General features: G+C 44.8%; 1 protein-coding gene across 1 annotated transcript in view; it reads right to left on the reverse strand.

Annotated features, from left to right (window-relative positions):
• LOC115130610 (contactin-associated protein-like 5) overlaps positions 1–16,839 on the reverse strand; it is an 82,096-nt gene extending 65,257 nt beyond the window's left edge. The window contains exons 1-3 of the mRNA XM_065017335.1: positions 16,776–16,839; positions 13,625–13,735; positions 10,189–10,382 (exon numbers count right to left, since the gene is read on the reverse strand). Coding sequence (XP_064873407.1) covers positions 10,189–10,382; positions 13,625–13,735; positions 16,776–16,839 — 369 coding nt within the window. The remainder of the gene's footprint in view (positions 1–10,188; positions 10,383–13,624; positions 13,736–16,775) is intronic.
• Positions 16,840–20,979: the final 4,140 nt, after the last annotated feature.

The following is a 20,979-nucleotide window of genomic DNA, read 5'->3' on the forward strand; positions in this document are numbered from 1 at the left end:
CGGCACTTACTGTAACTCCCTCGACAGCCACTTACTGTAACTCCCTCGACAGCCACTTACTGTAACTCCCTCGACAGCCACTTACTGTAACTCCCTCGACAGCCACTTACTGTAACTCCTCTACAGGCACTTACTGTAACTCCCTCGACAGCCACTTACTGTAACTCCTCGACAGCCACTTACTGTAACTCCCTCGACAGCCACTTACTGTAACTCCCTCTACAGCCACTTACTGTAACTCCCTCGACAGCCACTTACTGTAACTCCCTCGACAGCCACTTACTGTAACTCCCTCGACAGCCACTTACTGTAACTCCCTCTACAGCCACTTACTGTAACTCCCTCGACAGCCACTTACTGTAACTCCCTCGACAGCCACTTACTGTAACTCCCTCGACAGCCACTTACTGTAACTCCCTCGACAGCCACTTACTGTAACTCCCTCTACCGGCACTTACTGTAACTCCCTCGACAGCCACTTACTGTAACTCCCTCGACAGCCACTTACTGTAACTCCCTCGACAGCCACTTACTGTAACTCCCTCTACAGCCACTTACTGTAACTCCCTCTACAGCCACTTACTGTAACTCCCTCGACAGCCACTTACTGTAACTCCCTCGACAGCCACTTACTGTAACTCCCTCTACAGCCACTTACTGTAACTCCCTCGACAGCCACTTACTGTAACTCCCTCGACAGCCACTTACTGTAACTCCCTCGACAGCCACTTACTGTAACTCCCTCGACAGCCACTTACTGTAACTCCCTCGACAGTTACTTACTGTAACTCCCTCAACAGTTACTTACTGTAACTCCCTCTACAGATACTTACTGTAACTCCCTCTACAGCCACTTACTGTAACTCCCTCGATAGCCACTTACTGTAACTCCCTCGACAGCCACTTACTGTAACTCCCTCTACAGCCACTTACTGTAACTCCCTCTACAGCCACTTACTGTAACTTCCTCGACAGCCACTTACTGTAACTTCCTCGACAGCCACTTACTGTAACTCCCTCGATAGCCACTTATTGTAACTCCCTCTACAGCCACTTACTGTAACTCCCTCTACAGCCACTTACTGTAACTTCCTCTACAGCCACTTACTGTAACTTCCTCTACAGCCACGTACTGTAACTCCCTCTACAGCCACTTACTGTAACTCCCTCTACTGCCACTTACTGTAACTCCCGACAGCCACTTACTGTAACTCCCTCGACAGCACTTACTGTAACTCCCTCTACAGCCACTTACTGTAACTCTCTACAGCCACATACTGTAACTCTCTCTACAGCCACTTACTGTAACTCACTCTACATCCACTTACTGTAACTCCCGACAGCCACTTACTGTAACTCCCTCGACAGCACTTACTGTAACTCCCTCTACAGCCACTTACTGTAACTCTCTCTACAGACACTTACTGTAACTCCCTCGACAGCCACTTACTGTAACTCCCTCGACAGCCACTTACTGTAACTCCCTCGACAGCCACTTACTGTAACTCCCTCTACAGCCACTTACTGTAACGTACTGAAGAATCATTCCAATTAACACCACACACCCATTTTTCTGGTAACGCCAGGGTAGTGGGAGCATGGTGCTGGTAACGCCAGGGTAGTGGGAGCATGGTCCTCGTAACCAGGGTAGTGGGAGCATGGTGCTGGTAACGCCAGGGTAGTGGGAGCATGGTCCTCGTAACCAGGGTAGCGGGAGCATGGTGCTGGTAACACCAGGGTAGTGGGAGCATGGTGCTGGTAACGCCAGGGTAGTGGGAGCATGGTCTTCGTAACCAGGGTAGTGGGAGCATGGTGCTGGTAACCAGGGTAGTGGGTAAAAATGTATGCACGCATGATTAAGTCGTTTTGGAGAAAAGCATCTGGTAAATGGGAGCATGGTGCTGGTAACACCAGGGTAGTGGGAGCATGGTCCTCGTAACCAGGGTAGTGGGAGCATGGTCCTCGTAACCAGGGTAGTGGGAGCATGGTCCTCGTAACCAGGGTAGTGGGAGCATGGTGCTGGTAACCAGGGTAGTGGGAGCATGGTGCTGGTAACCAGGGTAGTGGGAGCATGGTGCTGGTAACCAGGGTAGTGGGAGCATGGTCCTCGTAACCAGGGTAGTGGGAGCATGGTCCTCGTAACCAGGGTAGTGGGAGCATGGTGCTGGTAACACCAGGGTAGTGGGAGCATGGTGCTGGTAACACCAGGGTAGTGGGAGCATGGTGCTGGTAACCAGGGTAGTGGGTAAAAACGTATGCACGCATGATTAAGTCGTTTTGGAGAAAAGCATCTGGTAAATGGCACATACAGTGCATTCGGAAAGTATTCAGACCCCTTGACTTTTTCCAAAAGTGTTTTAAATTCACTGCTTGTCTGAGGGACCTTACATACAATTAATTATATGTGTGGGGTACAGAGATGAGGTAGTCATTCAAAAACCATGTTAAACACACCATGCAAATGATTATGTGATCTGTTAAGCTCATTTTTATTCGTGAATGTATGTAGGCTTGCCATAACAAAGGGGTTGAATACTTATTGACTGAACACATTTCAACTATCCATTTTTTATTAATTTGTAAACATTTCGAAAAACATAATTCCACTTTGACATTATGGGGTATTGTGTGTAGTCCAGTGACACACAATCTCATATAAAATGTGGAAAAAGTCAAGGGGTGTGAATACTTTCAGAATGCACTGTATAGCATATAAACTCTTCAAATGCACTCTGTCTGAATACAGACAAATTATGGGAATATTCCAAGGCCCAACCTAACAGTATGTTAGAGTACAACATTGAAATCCCATTACTTAACACAAAAGACAGAGATGAAAAAACACAATGCACTTCACTACTGTATCCCAATTCAGTCACAATCAATCATTGAGAACAATTTCAAGGCATGTCAAGGATGGTTCATACACTACACCATTACTTCTACATTATCCCACATTTGAGTGTAAATAATGTATTTTTAAAGACATAGAAGATAATAAATAATTCAATAGATATTGCCATAGTGGACTGGACATGCCGTCTGCACTATTAACTTCAACTACTGTAAATTATACACCATGTGATCGAAACTCTTGAGAATTGCTAATGTGCAAACACATTTGTCCCCGAGACATCTTAAGAAAAATTCTGAATGGCAGAAAATGCAAGAATGTTGAGTTGTATTTGACATAAATGGAGTGAACACAACAGGTTTTAAATAATATATGTCCACTAAAACATCATGAACAGTTTATTTTTTGTTGTTAACTCAATTATGTACACGTGCTAACCAAACACTAGCGATACAATCATATTAGAGGGCGAATAGGATGAATGTGCAGTGAGTCAGTGAGTATAGTACAGCCACACTTCATCCCACACTACCGTCAAACTTAACAAAATGTCTCCTTCACAAGGATTTTAAGCAATGAGATAAAAAGCAAGTTACAGTCTGAATCCTCCTAATGGTTTTCCCCACCAAGCGTGGCATCTCTGATGAGAGCAGAACAAAGACAGAGAGGTTTAACCTTCTGCTCGCTCTCAAACACCCCAGAGGCTAAGGACAAAAAGGGGGTTTTCACACCTCTTTCTGAGAGTTCAAATCAGAACTTGATTATCTGCATTTTATTCATTTTGTCCTTTTGGTTTCACATTGCCAAATGTCAAGCGAACTAAAATGCCTAAACAAAACCATGTGGTCATGTGACTAATTTATTTTTTGGAGAAATATGAATCCATCTATGATTATCAAAAAGCATGACTTGTCCCAAACATCATATTACTTTTGCTTTGGTCTTCAAATCAAATCAAAGTTTATTTGTCACGTGCGCCGAATACAACAGTGAAATGCTTACTTACAGGCTCTAACCAATAGTGCAAAAAAGGTGTCAGGTGAACAATAGGTAAGTAAAGAAATAAAACAACAGTAAAAAGACAGGCTATATACAGTAGCGAGGCTATAAAAGTAGCGAGGCTATAAAAGTAGCGAGGCTACATATAGACACCAGTTAGTCAGGCTGATTGAGGTAGTATGTTCATGTAGATATGGTTAAAGTGACTATGCATATATGATAAACAGAGAGAAGCAACAGCGTAAAAAGAGGGTTTTGGGGGGGGGCACACAATACAAATAGTCTGGGTAGCCATTTGATATCCTGTTCAGGAGTTATGGCTTGGGGGTAAAAAGTGTTGAGAAGCCTTTTTGTCCTAGACTTGGCACTCCGGTACCGCTTGCCATGCGGTAGTAGAGAGAACAGTCTATGACTGGGGTGGCTGGGGTCTTTGACAATTTTTATGGCCTTCCTCTGACACCACCTGGTGTAGAGGTCCTGGATGGCAGGCAGCTTAGCTCCAGTGTTGTACTGGGCCGTACGCACTACCCTCTGTAGTGCCTTGCGGTCAGAGGCCGAGCAATTGCCGTACCAGGCAGTGATGCAACCAGTCAGGATGCTCTCGATGTTGCAGCTGTAGAACCTTTTGAGGATCTCAGGACCCATGCGAAACCTTTTTCGTTTCCTGAGGGGGTATAGGCTTCGTCGTCTTCAAGACTGTGTTGGTGTGTTTGGACCATTCTAGTTTGTTGTTGATGTGGTCACCGAGGAACTTCAAGCTCTCAACCTGCTCCACTACAGCCCCATCGAGGAGAATGGGGGCATGCGAAGTCCTCCTTTTCCTGTAGTCCACAATCATCTCCTTAATCTTGGCTACGTTGAGGGATAGGTTCTAATTCTGGCACCACACGGCCAGGTCTCTGACCTCCTCCCTATAGGCTGTCACGTTGTCTGTGATCAGGCCTACCAGTGTTGTGTCGTCTGCAAACTTAATGATGGTGTTGGAGTCGTGCCTGGCCATGCAGTCGTGAGGGAACAGGGAGTACAGGAGGGGACTGAGCACGCACCCCTGTGGAGCTCCAGTGTTGAGGATCAGCATGGCAGATGTGTTGCTACCTACCCTCACCACCTGAGGGCGGCCCATCAGGAAGTCCAGGATCCAGTTGCAGAGGGAGGTGTTTAGTCCCAGGATCCTTAGCTTAGTGATGAGCTTTGAGGGTACGAGGGTGTTGAACGCTGAGCTGTAATCAAAGAATAGCATTCTCACGTAAGTGTTCCTTTTGTCCAGGTGGGAAAGGGCAGTGTGGAGTGCAATAGAGATTGCATCATCTGTGGATCTGTTTGGGCGGTATGCAAGTTGGAGTCGGTCTAGGTTTTCTGGGATAATGGTGTCGATGTGAGCCATTACCAACCTTTCAAAGCACTTCATGGCTACGGACGTGAGTGCTACGCGTCTGTTGTCATTTAGGCAGGTTGCCTCAGTGTTCTTGGGCACAGGGACTATGGTGGTCTGCTTGAAAAGTGTTGGTATTACAGACTCAATCAGGGACATGTGGAAAATGTCAGTGAAGACACCTGCCAGATGGTCAGCACACATCCGGAGCACACGTCCTGGTAATCCGTCTGGCCACGCAGCCTTGTGTATGTTGACCTGTTTAAAGTCTTACTCACGTTGGCTATGGAGAGAGTGATCACACAGTCGTCCAGAACAGCTGATGCTCTCATCCATGCCTCAGTGTTGCTTGCGGGTTAGAGTCCCGCACCTTGAAAGTAGCAGCTCTACCCTTTAGCTCAGTGCGAATGTTGCCTGTAATCCATGGCTTCTGGTTGGGGTATGTACGTACAGTCACTGTGGAGACGACGACCTCGATGCACTTATTGATGAAGTCAATGACTGATGTGGTGGACTCCTCAATACCATTGGAAGAATCCCGGAACATGTTCCAGTCTGTGATAGCAAAACAGTCCTGTAGTTTAGCATCTGCTTCATCTGACCACTTTTTTATAGACAGAGTCACTGGTGCTTCCTGATTTAATTTTTGCTTGTAAGTAGGAATCAGGAGGATAGAATTGTGGTCGGATTTCCCAAATGGAGGGCGAGGGAGGGCTTTGTACGCGTCTCAGTGTGTGGAGTACAGGTGATCTCGAATTTTTTCCCTCTGGTTGCACATTTAACATTTTGATAGATTTGGTAGAACTGATTTAAGTTTCCCTGCATTAAAGTCTCCTGCCACTAGGAGCGCCGCCTCTGGGTGAGTGGTTTCCTGTTTGCTCATTTCCTTATACAGCTGACTGAGTGCATTCTTAATGCCAGCATCTGTCTGTGGTGGTAAATAAACAGCCACGAAAAGTATATCTGAAAACTCTCTAGGCAAGTCATGTGGCCTGCAATTTATCAATAGGTACTCTACTTCAGCCAAGCAAAATCTAGAGACTTCCTTCCAACAACATGCGGGAGGAAACAGGTCAATAGCCCCTCTAACTGCCATGTGAATAGCCTATATTCAGGAGCAGATGGGAGAATCTCAATTGCAGACTCCTTACATCCTCCTCTCCTTCTCAAAACCCATCCAACCAATGGGGAAAACACACCAGAGTTAAGAAAAAACACTCCAAAACAAAGCCCCCAAATTAATGTCTAATTTCCTTGCAGCTTTGACCTACTCTGAGTTACAGCTCAATATGCAGCTACTCTCTCATCCCAGTGTGCCAAGTGTAAAGAAAAGACCTACTCTGAGTTACAGCTCAATACGCAGCTACTCTCTCATCCCAGTGTGCCAAGTGAAAAGAAAAGACCTACTCTGAGTTACAGCTCAATACGCAGCTACTCTCTCATCCCAGTGTGCCAAGTGTAAAGAAAAGACCTACTCTGAGTTACAGCTCAATACGCAGCTACTCTCTCATCCCAGTGTGCCAAGTGTAAAGAAAAGACCTACTCTGAGTTACAGCTCAATACGCAGCTACTCTCTCATCCCAGTGTGCCAAGTGTAAAGAAAAGACCTACTCTGAGTTACAGCTCAATACGCAGCTACTCTCTCATCCCAGTGTGCCAAGTGAAAAGAAAAGACCTACTCTGAGTTACAGCTCAATACGCAGCTACTCTCTCATCCCAGTGTGCCAAGTGAAAAGAAAAGACCTACTCTGAGTTACAGCTCAATACGCAGCTACTCTCTCATCCCAGTGTGCCAAGTGTAAAGAAAAGACCTACTCTGAGTTACAGCTCAATACGCAGCTACTCTCTCATCCCAGTGTGCCAAGTGTAAAGAAAAGACCTACTCTGAGTTACAGCTCAATACGCAGCTACTCTCTCATCCCAGTGTGCCAAGTGTAAAGAAAAGACCTACTCTGAGTTACAGCTCAATACGCAGCTACTCTCTCATCCCAGTGTGCCAAGTGAAAAGAAAAGTCTGAACGTAGATGATTTAAAAAAAAAAAAAGTTTTATTTATTTATTTAACCTATATTTAACAACGCAATTCAGTTAAGAAAAAAAATCTTATTTACAATGACAGCCTACCCTGGCCAAACCATAACCGGGGCGACGCTGGGCCAATGTGCGCCGCCCTATGGGACTCCCAATCACGGCCGGTTGGGATACAGCCTGAAATTGAACCAGGGTCTGTAGTGTCTCCTCTAGCACTGAGATGCGGTGCCTTAGACCGCTGTGCCACTGATTCATTTAAAGTTAATGTGACCGACTGGGTTGAAACCCGGCTATGCTGTGCGCTTGTATTACCCATTGAGCTATAGCCAAGGCATTACCTCAGGAAATAGCACAGCAGTGAAAACAAGTGTACAGTGGATGGTGTTCAGTGATAGATAAGGTTGAATGGAGCTGAAGGATGGGACTAAAAACAAAAAAAAGGTAACTATTGTAAAATATACTCTCTTTGTAATATACATATAATATGTATAAGCTGGAAGTAGAAGTCTAAGAGTTGTTGTCCATTAGTTTACTCCAATTAGGGGAGGGATGGTAGGGTTAGGGGAAAATAATAAAATAAAATATATTTAAAAAATATATAAACTCAGCAAAAAAAAGAAACGTCCCTTATTCAGGACCCTGTCTTTCAACGATAATTCGTAAAAATCCAAATAACTTCACAGATCTTCACTGTAAAGGGTTTAAACACTGTTTGCCATGCTTGTTCAATGAACCATAAACAATTAATGAACATGCACCTGTGGAACGGTCGTTAAGACACTAACAGCTTACAGATGGTAGGCAATTAAAGTCACAGTTGTGAAAACTTAGGACACTAAAGAGGCCTTTTTACTGACTCTGAAAAATGCCAAAAGAAATATGCCCAGGGTCCCTGCTCATTTGCATGACCGTGCCTTAGGCACGCTGCAAGGAGGCATGAGGGCTGCAGATGTGGCCAGGGCAATGAATTGCAATGTCCGTACTGTGAGATGCCTAAGACAGAGCTACAGGGAGAAAGGAAGAACAGCTGATCGTGCTCGCAGTGGCAGACTACGTGTAACACCTGCACAGGATCGGTACATCCGAACATCACACCTGAGGAACAGGTACAGGATGGCAACAACATCTGCCCGAGTTACACCAGGAACGCACAATCCCTCCATCAGTGCTCAGACGGTCCACAATAGGCTGAGAGAAGCTGGACTGAGGGCTAGTAGGCCTGTTGTAAAGGCAGGTTCTCACCAGACATCACCGGCAACATCGTCGCCTATGGGCACAAACCCACCGTCGCTGGACCAGACAGGACTGGCAAAAAGTGCTCTTCACTGAATTGTCGCGGTTTTGTCTCACCAAGGGTGGTTGGATTCCCGTTTATTGTTGAAGGAATGAGTGTTACACCGAGGCCTATACTCTGGAGCGGGATCGATTTGGAGGTGGAGGGTCCATCATGGTCTGGGGCGGTGTGTCACAGCATCATTGGACTGAGCTTGTTGTCATTGCAGGCAATCTCAACACTGTGCTTTACAGGGAAGACATCCTCCTCCCTCATATGGTACCCTTCCTGCAGGCTCATCCTGACATGACCCTCCAGCATGACAATGCCACCAGCCATACTGCTCGTTCTGTGTGTGATTTCCTGCAAGACAGGAATGTCAGTGTTCTGCCATGGCCAGCGAAGAGCCCGGATCTCAATCCCATTGAGCACGTCTGGGACCTGTTGGATCGGAGGGTGATTGCTAGGGCCATTCCCCCCAGAAATGTCCGGGAACTTGCAGGTGCCTTGGTGGAAAAGTAGGGTAACATCTCACAGCAAGAACTGGCAAATCTGGTGCAGTCCATGAGGAGGAGATGCACTGCAGTACTTAATGCAGTAGGTGGCCACCCCAGATACTGACGGTTACTTTTGATTTTGACCCCACCTTTGTTCAGGGACACATTATTACATTTGTTAGTCACAGGGTAGCCTAGTGGTTAGAGCGTTGGACTAGTAACCGGAAGGTCGCAAGTTCAAACCCCCGAGCTGACAAGGTACAAATCTGTCGTTCTGCCCCTGAACAGGCAGTTAACCCACTGTTCCCAGGCTGTCATTGAAAATAAGAATTTGTTCTTAACTGACTTGCCTGGTTAAATAAAAGGTTAAAAAAATAAAAATATACAGTTGAAGTCAGAAGTTTACATACACCTTAGCCAAATACATTTAAACTGTTTTTCACAATTCCTGACATTTAAGCCTAGTACAAATTCCCTGTCTTAGGTCAGTTAGGATCACTACGTTATATTAATAATGTGAAATGTCAGAATAATAGAAGAGAGAATGATTTATTTCAGCTTTTATTTCTTTCATCACATTCCCAGTGGGTCAGAAGTTTACATACACTCAATTAGTATTTGGTAGCATTGCCTTTAAAATTGTTTCACTTTGGTCAAACGTTTCGGGTAGCTTTGCACAAGCTTCCCTCAATAAGTGTGTGAATTTTGGCCCATTCCTCCTGACAGAGTTGGTGTAACTGAGTCAGGTTTGTAGGCCACCTTGCTCACACACGTTTTTTCAGTTCTGCCCACAAATTTTCTATGGGATTGAGGTCAGGGCTTTGTGATGACCACTCCAATACCTTGACCTTATTGTCCTTAAGCCATTTTGCCACAACTTTGGAAGTATGCTTTGGGTCATTGTACATTTACTTGTGTCATGCACAAAGTAGATGTCCTAACCGACTTTCCAAAACTATGGTTTGATAACAAGAAATGTGTGGTGTGGTTGAAAAACGAGTTATAATGACTCCTGTAATATCTCTCTCTCTCGCTCTCTTTACAAAAAAATCTGGGAAATGATGGAGACAATTACATTGATTGAAGCCACAATCAATATGCCATATTAATGCTGATCGACCCCCTCGCAAGTAACAGTAAATCTACAGTATGATGCAACTCACCCCCACCCCGTCCTCCTGTCGGTACTGCTTCCAGGCTCGGCCTGTGTCACTGAACAGGAGCAGGTAGCCGCTGACCCAGTCTGAGCCTCCGTAGCGCCCCTGTGTGGCGATGGCCGTCACCTCTATCCTGTCTCTGAGGTCCAGCTGCAGCCAAGGATGTCTATCTGTCACCTGGGGAGACCAGCCTCCCGCTCCTCGGGAGACCGGAGAGATAAACATTCCTTTTAGAATTCAGTCAATGCACAGTTTGGATCGAATTGTTCTGTCTTGAGTCAAGATAACCTTTACCCTGTGGGCCTCGCCTACCTGCAATGTAATTGCTGCTAAATTATTATCATGTGTACGCTAGGATCCTCTGTATAGCGTGTTAAGTGATTGTTTTGCAATATGAACTAACCCCCTCCATCATGCTGTGTGAACTAACCCCCTCCATCATGCTGTATGAACTAACCCCCTCCATCACGCTGTATGAACTAACCCCCTCCATCATGCTGTGTGACCTAACCCCCTCCATCATGCTGTATGAACCAGCCCCCTCCATCATGCTGTATGAACTAACCCCCTCCATCACGCTGTATGAACTAACCCCTCCATCATGCTGTGTGAACTAACCCCCTCCATCATGCTGTGTGACCTAACCCCCTCCATCATGCTGCGTGAACTAACCCCTCCATCATGCTGTATGAACTAACCCCCTCCATCATGCTGTATGAACTAACCCCTCCATCATGCTGTATGAACTAACCCCTCCATCATGCTGTGTGAACTAACCCCTCCATCACGCTGTATGAACTAACCCCTCCATCATGCTGTGTGAACTAACCCCCTCCATCATGCTGTATGAACTAATCCCCTCCATCATGCTGTATGAACTAACCCCTCCATCATGCTGTATGAACTAACCCCCATTATCATGCTGCATGAACTAACCCCTACATCACGCTGTATGAACTAACCCCTCCATCACGCTGTATGAACTAACCCCCTCCATCATGCTGTATGAACTAACCCCCTCTATCATGCTGTATGAACTAACCCCTCCATCATGCTGTATGAACTAACCCCTCCATCATGCTGTATGAACTAACCCCCTCCATCATGCTGTGTGAACTAACCCCTCCATCATGCTGTATGAACTAACCCCCTCCATCATGCTCTATGAACTAACCCCCTCCATCATGCTGTATGAACTAACCCCCTCCATCATGCTGTGTGAACTAACCCCCTCCATCATGCTGTGTGAACTAACCCCCTCCATCACGCTGTGTGAACTAACCCCCTCCATGATGCTGTATGAACTAACCCCCTCCATCATGCTGCATGAACAAACCCCCTCCGTCATGCTGTGTGAACTAACCCCCTCCATCATGCTGTGTGAACTAACCCCCATTATCATGCTGCATGAACTAACCCCTCCATCACGCTGTATGAACTAACCCCTCCATCACGCTGTATGAACTAACCCCTCCATCACGCTGTGTGAACTAACCCCCTCCATCATGCTCTATGAACTAACCCCTCCATCATGCTCTATGAACTAACCCCCTCCATCATGCTGTGTGAACTAACCCCCATTATCATGCTGCATGAACTAACCCCTCCATCACGCTGTATGAACTAACCCCTCCATCACGCTGTATGAACTAACCCCTCCATCACGCTGTATGAACTAACCCCTCCATCACGCTGTATGAACTAACCCCCTCCATCATGCTGTGTGAACTAACCCCTCCATCATGCTGTATGAACTAACCCCCATTATCATGCTGTATGAACTAACCCCCTCCATCACGCTGTGTGAACTAACCCCCTCCATCACGCTGTGTGAACTAATCCCCTCCATCACGCTGTATGAACTAACCCCTCCATCATGCTGTATGAACTAACCCCCTCCATCACGCTGTGTGAACTAACCCCCTCCATCACGCTGTGTGAACTAATCCCCTCCATCATGCTGTATGAACTAACCCCCTCCATCATGCTGTATGAACTAACCCCTCCATCATGCTGTATGAACTAACCCCCTCCATCATGCTGTATGAACTAACCCCCTCCGTCATGCTGTATGAACTAACCCCCTCCATCATGCTGTATGAACTAACCCCCTCCCTCATGCCGTATGAACTAACCCCCTCTATCTGGAGAGATATGGATTGTGAAAACACAACATTTGGCTTAAATAACATTTCAGATGCATCAGTGCACTTCATACACTGGTGAATAAAAAAAACATAAGCTACTTCCAAACACTAATGTGAAAGTGTGATATGGCAGTGCTGTGTACAATTAGTAGAGTCAGACCCCACAAGCCACCCAGCTATCAAGCGGAAGAAACAGGTCAGCTCTGGCAGGAAGGTTCATTACTCAGCTGCTTTGGGCTGGGACACACCACCATGGGAGCAGATGAGTGCAGCATATCAAACCAAGTTCTGAGCCACTGAGGAAGCATCGTTTACGGAGCAGGATCATTCTGGTTGTTATAGACACACGTACTGTAGCCGAGGTCCAAATAACCTGGAGTCGGTCACACTCCAAGTCATTGAAAATCATTATCTAGTTACAGAAAGTAGAATTCTATGTAGATGAATTTACTGACCTGTGACCCTTGTTGTTAGGGGCTAAGAGCAACATGTTTTAAATGGTCTAAACGGTACTGACGTGCAAACAGGACCGCATCACGGATTTATCTGAAAAACTCTCTTTTTAAGATGCCCATGAGGTGGAGATAGTTTATCTCCATCTTAATTCAATAATAACATTATAATTAACTAATCCTGGTGGAAGATCTTTTGAATATGATCTCCTAGTATTACAGCCAACAAAACTACCCGGCGGCTCTGAAATCAGTAACACTTTTTAGTTGATTTACCTTTTTGTAACCTTTTAGTAAATGGTTTTAATTCGCCAAAATAAGCATATATATTTTTTTTTACATATTACATATTCATAGTTACATATATCATTACATATTCATAGTAACATTTGATGTTTAAAAATAGTGCCATCTGACTTTTAGCTCTAACTATGGAGCGATATGGGCTATCAGTTCCAACTGCATCTGAAAGAGGAGACTCTCGACCTGGTATAGATATATTGACTGAAAGGTTCATATATATATATATATATATATATATATATATATATATATATATATATTTGTTTTTAAATGTTGTAGTTATCTTTTCCATATTCTTGTTTTCAGGGTACATAGATCTATCTACCTCTGGTGCTTATTTCACAAAGTGCATTATTTATTCAATATTTTTAGGTATGTATACAAGAGAGAGCATTTGTATTCCTCAATATTAACACAGAAGTATTTGTTTTATCGGTCAGTAGTTACTGAACAAAGTCCTAATATTTTTGAAGGATAGCGCATTCAGGGTTAAGACTGTTTCATGAAATAAAAAAAATATAACTTTCCATTGTAACTCACCATCTCTTCTGTTGATCTTGGAGAAGTGTGGAGCATAACTGACAGAGGACTGAGAGGAGCTCACAAAAGAGCCCCGGGGCAGCATGGATACCAACGGGCCATTGCAGATATCTGTAAGAGTAAAATAGAGAGTACATTAGTTCATAATTGGGTATAATATATAGACTTTTAGGACCAGCATCATCTGATAGAGCAGGGGTGTCAAACGTAAAAAATCATATAGTCGGGCAAAAAAGTATTTAGTCAGCCACCAATTGTGCAAGTTCTCCCACTTAAAAAGATGAGAGAGGCCTGTAATTTTCAACATAGGTACACTGCAACTATGACAGACAAAATTAGGAAAACAAATCCAGAAAATCACATTGTAGGATTATTAATTAATTTATTTGCAAATTATGGTGGAAAATAAGTACATACATACATACATACATACATACACACACACACACACACACACACACACACACACACACACACACACACACACACTGTGTGTATGTATATCCAGTGCCTTGCAAAAGTATTCACCCCCTTGGCGTTTTTCCAATTTTGTTGCATTACGGAAAAGTGGTGTATGCACATGTATTCACCCCCTTTGCTATAAAGCCCCTAAATAAGATCTGGTGCAACCAATTACCTTCAGAAGTCACATAATTAGTTAAATAAAGTCCACCTGTGTGCAATCTAAGTGTCACATGATCTGTCACATGATCTCAGTATATATACACCTGTTCTGAAAGGCCCCAGAGTCTGCAACACCACCAAGCAAGGGCCACCACCAATCAAGCGGCACCATGAAGACCAAGGAGCTCTCCAAACAGGTCAGGGACGAAGTTGCGGAGAAGTACAGATCAGGGTTGGGTTATAAAAATATATCAGAAACTTTGAATATCCCACGGAGCCCCATTAAATATGGTGAATATGCCACCCCAACAAACCTGCTAAGATAGGACCGCCCACCAAAACTCACAGACCAGGCAAGGTTGGCATTAATCAGAGAGGCAACAAAGAGACCAAAGAACCCAGAAGGAGCTGAAAAGCTCCAACGCTGACATTGGATTATCTGTCCATAGCACCACTTTAAGCCGTGCACTCCAAAGAGCTGGGCTTTAAGGAAGAGGGGCCAAGTACAAAATCATTGCTAAAAGAAAAAAATGAGCAAACACGTTTGGTGTTTGTGGGAGACTCCTCAAACATATGGAAGAAGGCACTCTGGTCAGATGAGACTAAAATGTATATTTTTGGCCATCAAGGAAAACGCTATGTCTGGCGCAAACCCAATACCCTGAGAACACAATCCATCCATGTTTTTCATCTGCAGGCACGGGGAAACTGGTCAGAATTGAAAGAATGATGGATGGCGCTAAATACAGGGAAATTCTTGAGGGAAACCTGTTTCAGTCTTTCAGAGATTTGAGACTGGGACAGAGGTTCACCTTCCAGCAGGACAATGACCCTAAGCATACTGCTAAAGCAACACTCGAGTGATATAAGGGGAAACCTTTAAACGTCTTGGAATGGCCTAGTCAAAATCCAGACACCAATCCAGTTGAGAATCTGTGGTATGACTTAAAGATTGATGTACACCAGCGGAACCCATCCAACTTGAAGGAGCTGGAGCAGGTTTGCTTTGAAGAATGGGCAAGTTTATAGAGACATACATCAAGAAACTTGCAGCTGTAATTGCCGCAAAACGTGCCTCTACAAAGTATTGACTTTGGGGGGATGAATAGTTATGCATGCTCAAGTTTTACATTTTTTTGTCTTCTTTCACAATGAAAAATATTTTGCATCTTCAAAGTGGTAGACATGTTGTGTAAATCAAATGATACAAACCCCCCAGAAATCAATTTTAATTCCAGGTTGTAAGGCAACAAAATAGTAAAAATGCCAAGGGGGTGAATACTTTCGCAAGCCACTGTATATATTTTATCATTGTTTTTTAAGGTAAAAATGCAAACAATCTAAAATGACTAAAACCAAATCGAAACTGTATATTAATAATAATGGACCTACAGTACCAGTTAAAAGTTTGGACACACATTCTACATTGTAGAATAATAGTGAATTGAAATGCATTTCCCGGTGACTACCTCATGAAGCTGGTTGAGAGAATGCCAAGAGTGTGCAAATCTGTCATCAAGGCAAAGGGTGGCTACTTTGAAGGATCTCAAATATAAAATATATTTTGATTTGTTTAACACTTTTATGGTTACAACATGATTTCATATGTGTTATTTGATAGTTTTGATGTCTTCACTATTATTCCACAATGTAGAAAACAGTCAAAATAAAGAAACATCATTGAATAAGTAGGTGTGTCCTAACTCTTGACTGTTGCTGTAAATGTACACACTCTTAAAATAATTGACTCTGTCCAGCTAACTAAAAATCACCGAAATGACAGTCAGAGAGCATCAAAATTAAAAACAAATATGGATAGAGGAATATTTTTAGTAAATGTTGATGGCTAGAAAATATTAACAATTATTACAGACCTTAATTAAGACTGAATACAGCCCATGGGGCAAAATGAGGTTGACACCCTTGTACTAGAATATTATTTGGCTGCAAAACTGCACCGCTCTGCTGATCTACTACCATGCTTGTTAGACAGAGCATGAAAAAAGAAGAAGTAAGAAATAAGAAAAATGCTACTTTGAGAATAGTAACTGAAGTGGAATTATCATCTTGACTTCTGTTCAGCATTTTGTGGAAAATAATGTTTGACTGCAAGTACAGCACACTATGGGGTCTAAAGCCATGTATTGCTAAAATAGGGAGGTTGCCTCACTTATCCACTCCATAAATCTCTCCCCAGCAGTCCATTAACTCAAGCAGTGACCCTTCAAAAGAGGACAGTAGAATTCACAACACAATCGGCAGCCCTGTGTGTGTATGTGTATGTGGCTGTATGTCAATCGTGTTCCCCTAATCCATCAGTGTGAGATTAGAGTACTTCCAACAGGCAGAAGGAGATTAAGAGGCCAGTGATCTGAACGTGTCAGCCTCATCTTCCACTGATACAGCCCTGCCCGCCAGGCCCCAAAAAGAGCAGTGAGCGAGGCTGAGCTTGCCCTGCCCGCCAGGCCCCAATCATCCTCCTCTTCAAATGGGGAAACACTCTAGACCCAAACTGTTACAAACCTACATCCATCCTGCCCTGCCTTTCTAAAGTCTTCGAAGGCCAAGTAAACAAACAGATCACTGACCATTTCGAATCCCACCGTACCTTCTCCGCTATGCAATCTGGTTTCCCAGCTGGTCACGGGCTCACCTCAGCCACGCTCAAGGTCCTAAACGATATCATAACCACCATCGATAAAAGACAGTACTGTACAGCCATCTTCATCGACCTGGCCAAGGCTTTTGACTCTGTCAATCACTGTATTCGTATTGGCAGACTCAACAGCCTTGGTTTCTCTAATGACTGCTTCGTCTGGTTCAATAACTACTTCTCAGATCTCAGAGTTTAGTGTGTCAAATCGGAAGGCCTGTTGTCCGGAACTCTGGCAGTCTCTATGGGGGTGCCACGGGGTTCAACTCTCGGGCCGTCTCTTTTCTCTGTATATACAGTGGGGCAAAAAAGTATTTAGTCAGCCACCAATTGTGCAAGTTCTCCCACTTAAAAAGATCAGAGAGGCCTGTAATTTTCATCATAGGTACACTTCAAATATGACAGACAAAATGAGAGAAAAAATCCAGAAAATCACATTGTGGGATTTTTAATGAATTTATTTGCAAAATATGGTGGAAAATAAGTATTTGGTCACCTACAAACAAACAAGATTTCTGGCTCACACAGACCTGTAACTTTTTCTTTAAGAGGGTCCTCTGTCCTCCACTCGTTACCTGTATTAATGGCACCTGTTTGAACTTGTTATCGGTATAAAAGACACCTGTCCACAACCTCAAACAGTCACACTCCAAACTCCACTATGGACAAGCCCAAAGAGCTGTCAAAGGACACCAGAAACAAAATTGTAGACCTGCACCAGGCTGGGAAGACTGAATCTGCAATAGGTAAGCAGCTTGGTTTGAAGAAATCAACTGTGGGAGCAATTATTAGGAAATGGAAGACATACAAGACCACTGATAATCTCCCTCAATCTGGGGCTCCACGCAAGATCTCACCCCGTGGGGTCAAAATGATCACAAGAACGGTGAGCAAAAATCCCAGAACCACACGGGGGGACCTAGTGAATGACCTGCAGAGAGCTGGGACCAAAGTAACAAAGCCTACCAAGACACTACGCCGCCAGGGACTCAAATCCTGCAGTGCCAGACGTGTCCCCCTGCTTAAGCCAGCACATGTCCAGGCCCGTCTGAAGTTTGCTAGAGAGCATTTGGATGATCCAGAAGAAGATTGGGAGAATGTCATATGGTCAGATGAAACCAAAATATAACTTTTTGGTAAAAACTCAACTCGTCGTGTTTGGAGGACAAAGAATGTTGAGTTGCATCCAAAGAACACCATACCTACTGTGAAGCATGGGGGTGGAAACATCATGCTTTGGGGCTGTTTTTCTGCAAAGGGACCAGGACGACTGATACGTGTAAAGGAAAGAATGAATGGGGCCATGTATCGTGAGATTTTGAGTGAAAACCTCCTTCCATCAGCAAGGGCATTGAAGATGAAACGTGGCTGGGTCTTTCAGCATGACAATGATCCCAAACACACCGCCCGGGCAACAAAGAAGTGGCTTCGTAAGAAGCATTTCAAGGTCCTGGAGTGGCCTAGCCAGTCTCCAGATCTCAACCCCATAGAAAATCTTTGGAGGGAGTTGAAAGTCTGTGTTGCCCAGCAACAGCCCCAAAACATCACTGCTCTAGAGGAGATCTGCATGGAGGAATGGGCCAAAATACCAGCAACAGTGTGTGAAAACCTCGTGAAAACTTACAGAAAACGTTTGACCTCTCTCATTGCCAACAAAGGGTATATAACAAAGTATTGAGAAAACATTTGTTATTGACCAAATACTTATTTTCCACCATAATTTGCAAATAAAATCATTAAAAATCCTACAATGTGATTTTCTGGATTTTTTTCTCTCATTTTGTCTGTCATAGTTGAAGTGTACCTATGATGAAAATTACAGGCCTCTCTCATCTTTTTAAGTGGGAGAACTTGCACAATTGGTGGCTGACTAAATACTTTTTTGCCCCACTGTACCAATGATGTCGCTCTTGCTGTGGTTCATTCTTTGATCCACCTCTACACAGATGACACCATTCTGTATACATCTGGCCCTTCTTTGGACACTGTGTTAACAAACATCCAAATGAGCTTCAACGCCATACAACGCTCTTTCAGTGGCCTCCAACTGCTCTTAAATGCTAGTAAAACGAAATGCATGTTTTTCAACCGATTGCTGCCCGCACCCACCCGCCCGACTAGCATCACTACTCTGGATGGATCTGACTTAGAATATGTGGACAAATATTAATACCTAGGTGTCCTAAGTTAAATCCAGAATTGGCCTCCTATTTCGTAACAAAGCCTCTTTCACTCATGCTGCCAAACATACCCTCGTTAAAACGGACTATCCTACCGATCCTTGACTTTGGTCATGTCATTTAGAAAATAGCCTCCAACACTCTACTCAGCAAATTGGATGCAGTCTATCACAGTGCCATCCGTTTTTTCACCAAAGCCCTATATCCTACCCAGCATTGCGACCTGTATTCTCTCGTCTGGTCCTCGCTACATATTTGTTGCCAAACCCACTGGCTCCAGGTCATCTATAAGTCTTTGCTAGGTACAGCTCCGCCTTATCTCAGCTCACTGGTCACCATAGCAATACCCACCCATAGCACGTGCTCCAGCAGGTATATTTCACTGGCCATCCCCAAAGCCAATACCTCCTTTGGCCGCCTTTCCTTCCAGTTCTCTGCTGCCAATGACTGGAACGAATTGCAAAAATCAGTTAGTTAGAGACTTATATCTCCCTCACTAACTTTAAGCATCAACTGTTAGAGCAGTTTACCGATCGCTGCGGCTGTACACAGCCCATCTGTAAATAGCCCATCCATCCAACCAACTACCTACCTCATCCCCATATTAGTTTTTTTTATTTTTCTGCTCTTTTGTACACCAGTATTTCTACTTGCATATCCTCATCTGCACATATATAACTCCAGTGTAAATTGCTAAATTGTAATTACTTCGCCATTATTGGCATATTTATTGCCTTACCTCTTTACTTCATTTGCACACACAGTATATAGACTTTTTCTATTGTGTTATTGACTGTATGCTTTTTTATCCCATGTGTAACTCTGTGTTGATGTTTTTGTCGCACTGCTTTGCTTTATCTTGACCAGGTCGCAGTTGTAAATGAGAACTTGTTCTCAACTGACCTACCTGGTTAAATAAAGGTGAAATCATTTTTTTTTTAAAGAGCAGTGAGCAGGGTGGAACTAGCCCTCACTGCCAGGCCCCAATAAGAGCAGTGAGCAGGGTGGAACTAGCCCTCACTGCCAGGCCCCAATAAGAGCAGTGAGCAGGGTGGAACTAGCCCTGCCTGCCAGGCCCCAATAAGAGCAGTGAGCAGGGTGGAACTAGCCCTCCCTGCCAGGCCCCAATAAGAGCAGTGAGCAGGGTGGAACTAGCCCTCACTGCCAGGCCCCAATAAGAGCAGTGAGCAGGGTGGAACTAGCCCTCACTGCCAGGCCCCAATAAGAGCAGTGAGCAGGGTGGAGCTAGCCCTCCCTGCCAGGCCCCAATAAGAGCAGTGAGCAGGGTGGAACTAGCCCTCCCTGCCAGGCCCCTATAAGAGCAGTGAGCAGGGTGGAACTAGCCCTCCCTGCCAGGCCCCAATAAGAGCAGTGAGCAGGGTGGAGCTAGCCCTGCCTGCCAGGCCTCGATAAGAGCAGTGAGCAGGGTGGAGCTAGCCCTCCCTGCCAGGCCCCAATAAGAGCAGTGAGCAGGGTGGAGCTAGCCCTCCCTGCCAGTTCTCGATAAGAGCAGTGAGCAGGGTGGAGCTAGCCCTGCCTGCCAGGCCCCAATAAGAGCAGTGAGCAGGGTGGAGCTAGCCCTGCCTGCCAGGCCCCAATAAGAGCAGTGAGCAGGGTGGAGCTAGCCCTGCCTGCCAGGCCCCAATAAGAGCAGTGAGCAGGGTGGAGCTAGCCCTCCCTGCCAGGCCCCAATAAGAGCAGTGAGCAGGGTGGAGCTAGCCCTGCCTGCCAGGCCCCAATAAGAGCAGTGAGCAGGGTAGAGGTCCTTCACTGCACCACAACTCTTCTTTGTTTTCCCACAGAGCAGTGATTGCTCCTGGATCATGCTTGTGTGGCTGCTGAAGAGGATCCCAGGCCATAATAAGAACTGGCAACATCTTGATTACAATAATCACTGT

The sequence above is a fragment of the Oncorhynchus nerka genome, linkage group LG1 (assembly GCF_034236695.1).
Source record: "Oncorhynchus nerka isolate Pitt River linkage group LG1, Oner_Uvic_2.0, whole genome shotgun sequence".
Lineage (NCBI taxonomy): Eukaryota > Metazoa > Chordata > Actinopteri > Salmoniformes > Salmonidae > Oncorhynchus > Oncorhynchus nerka.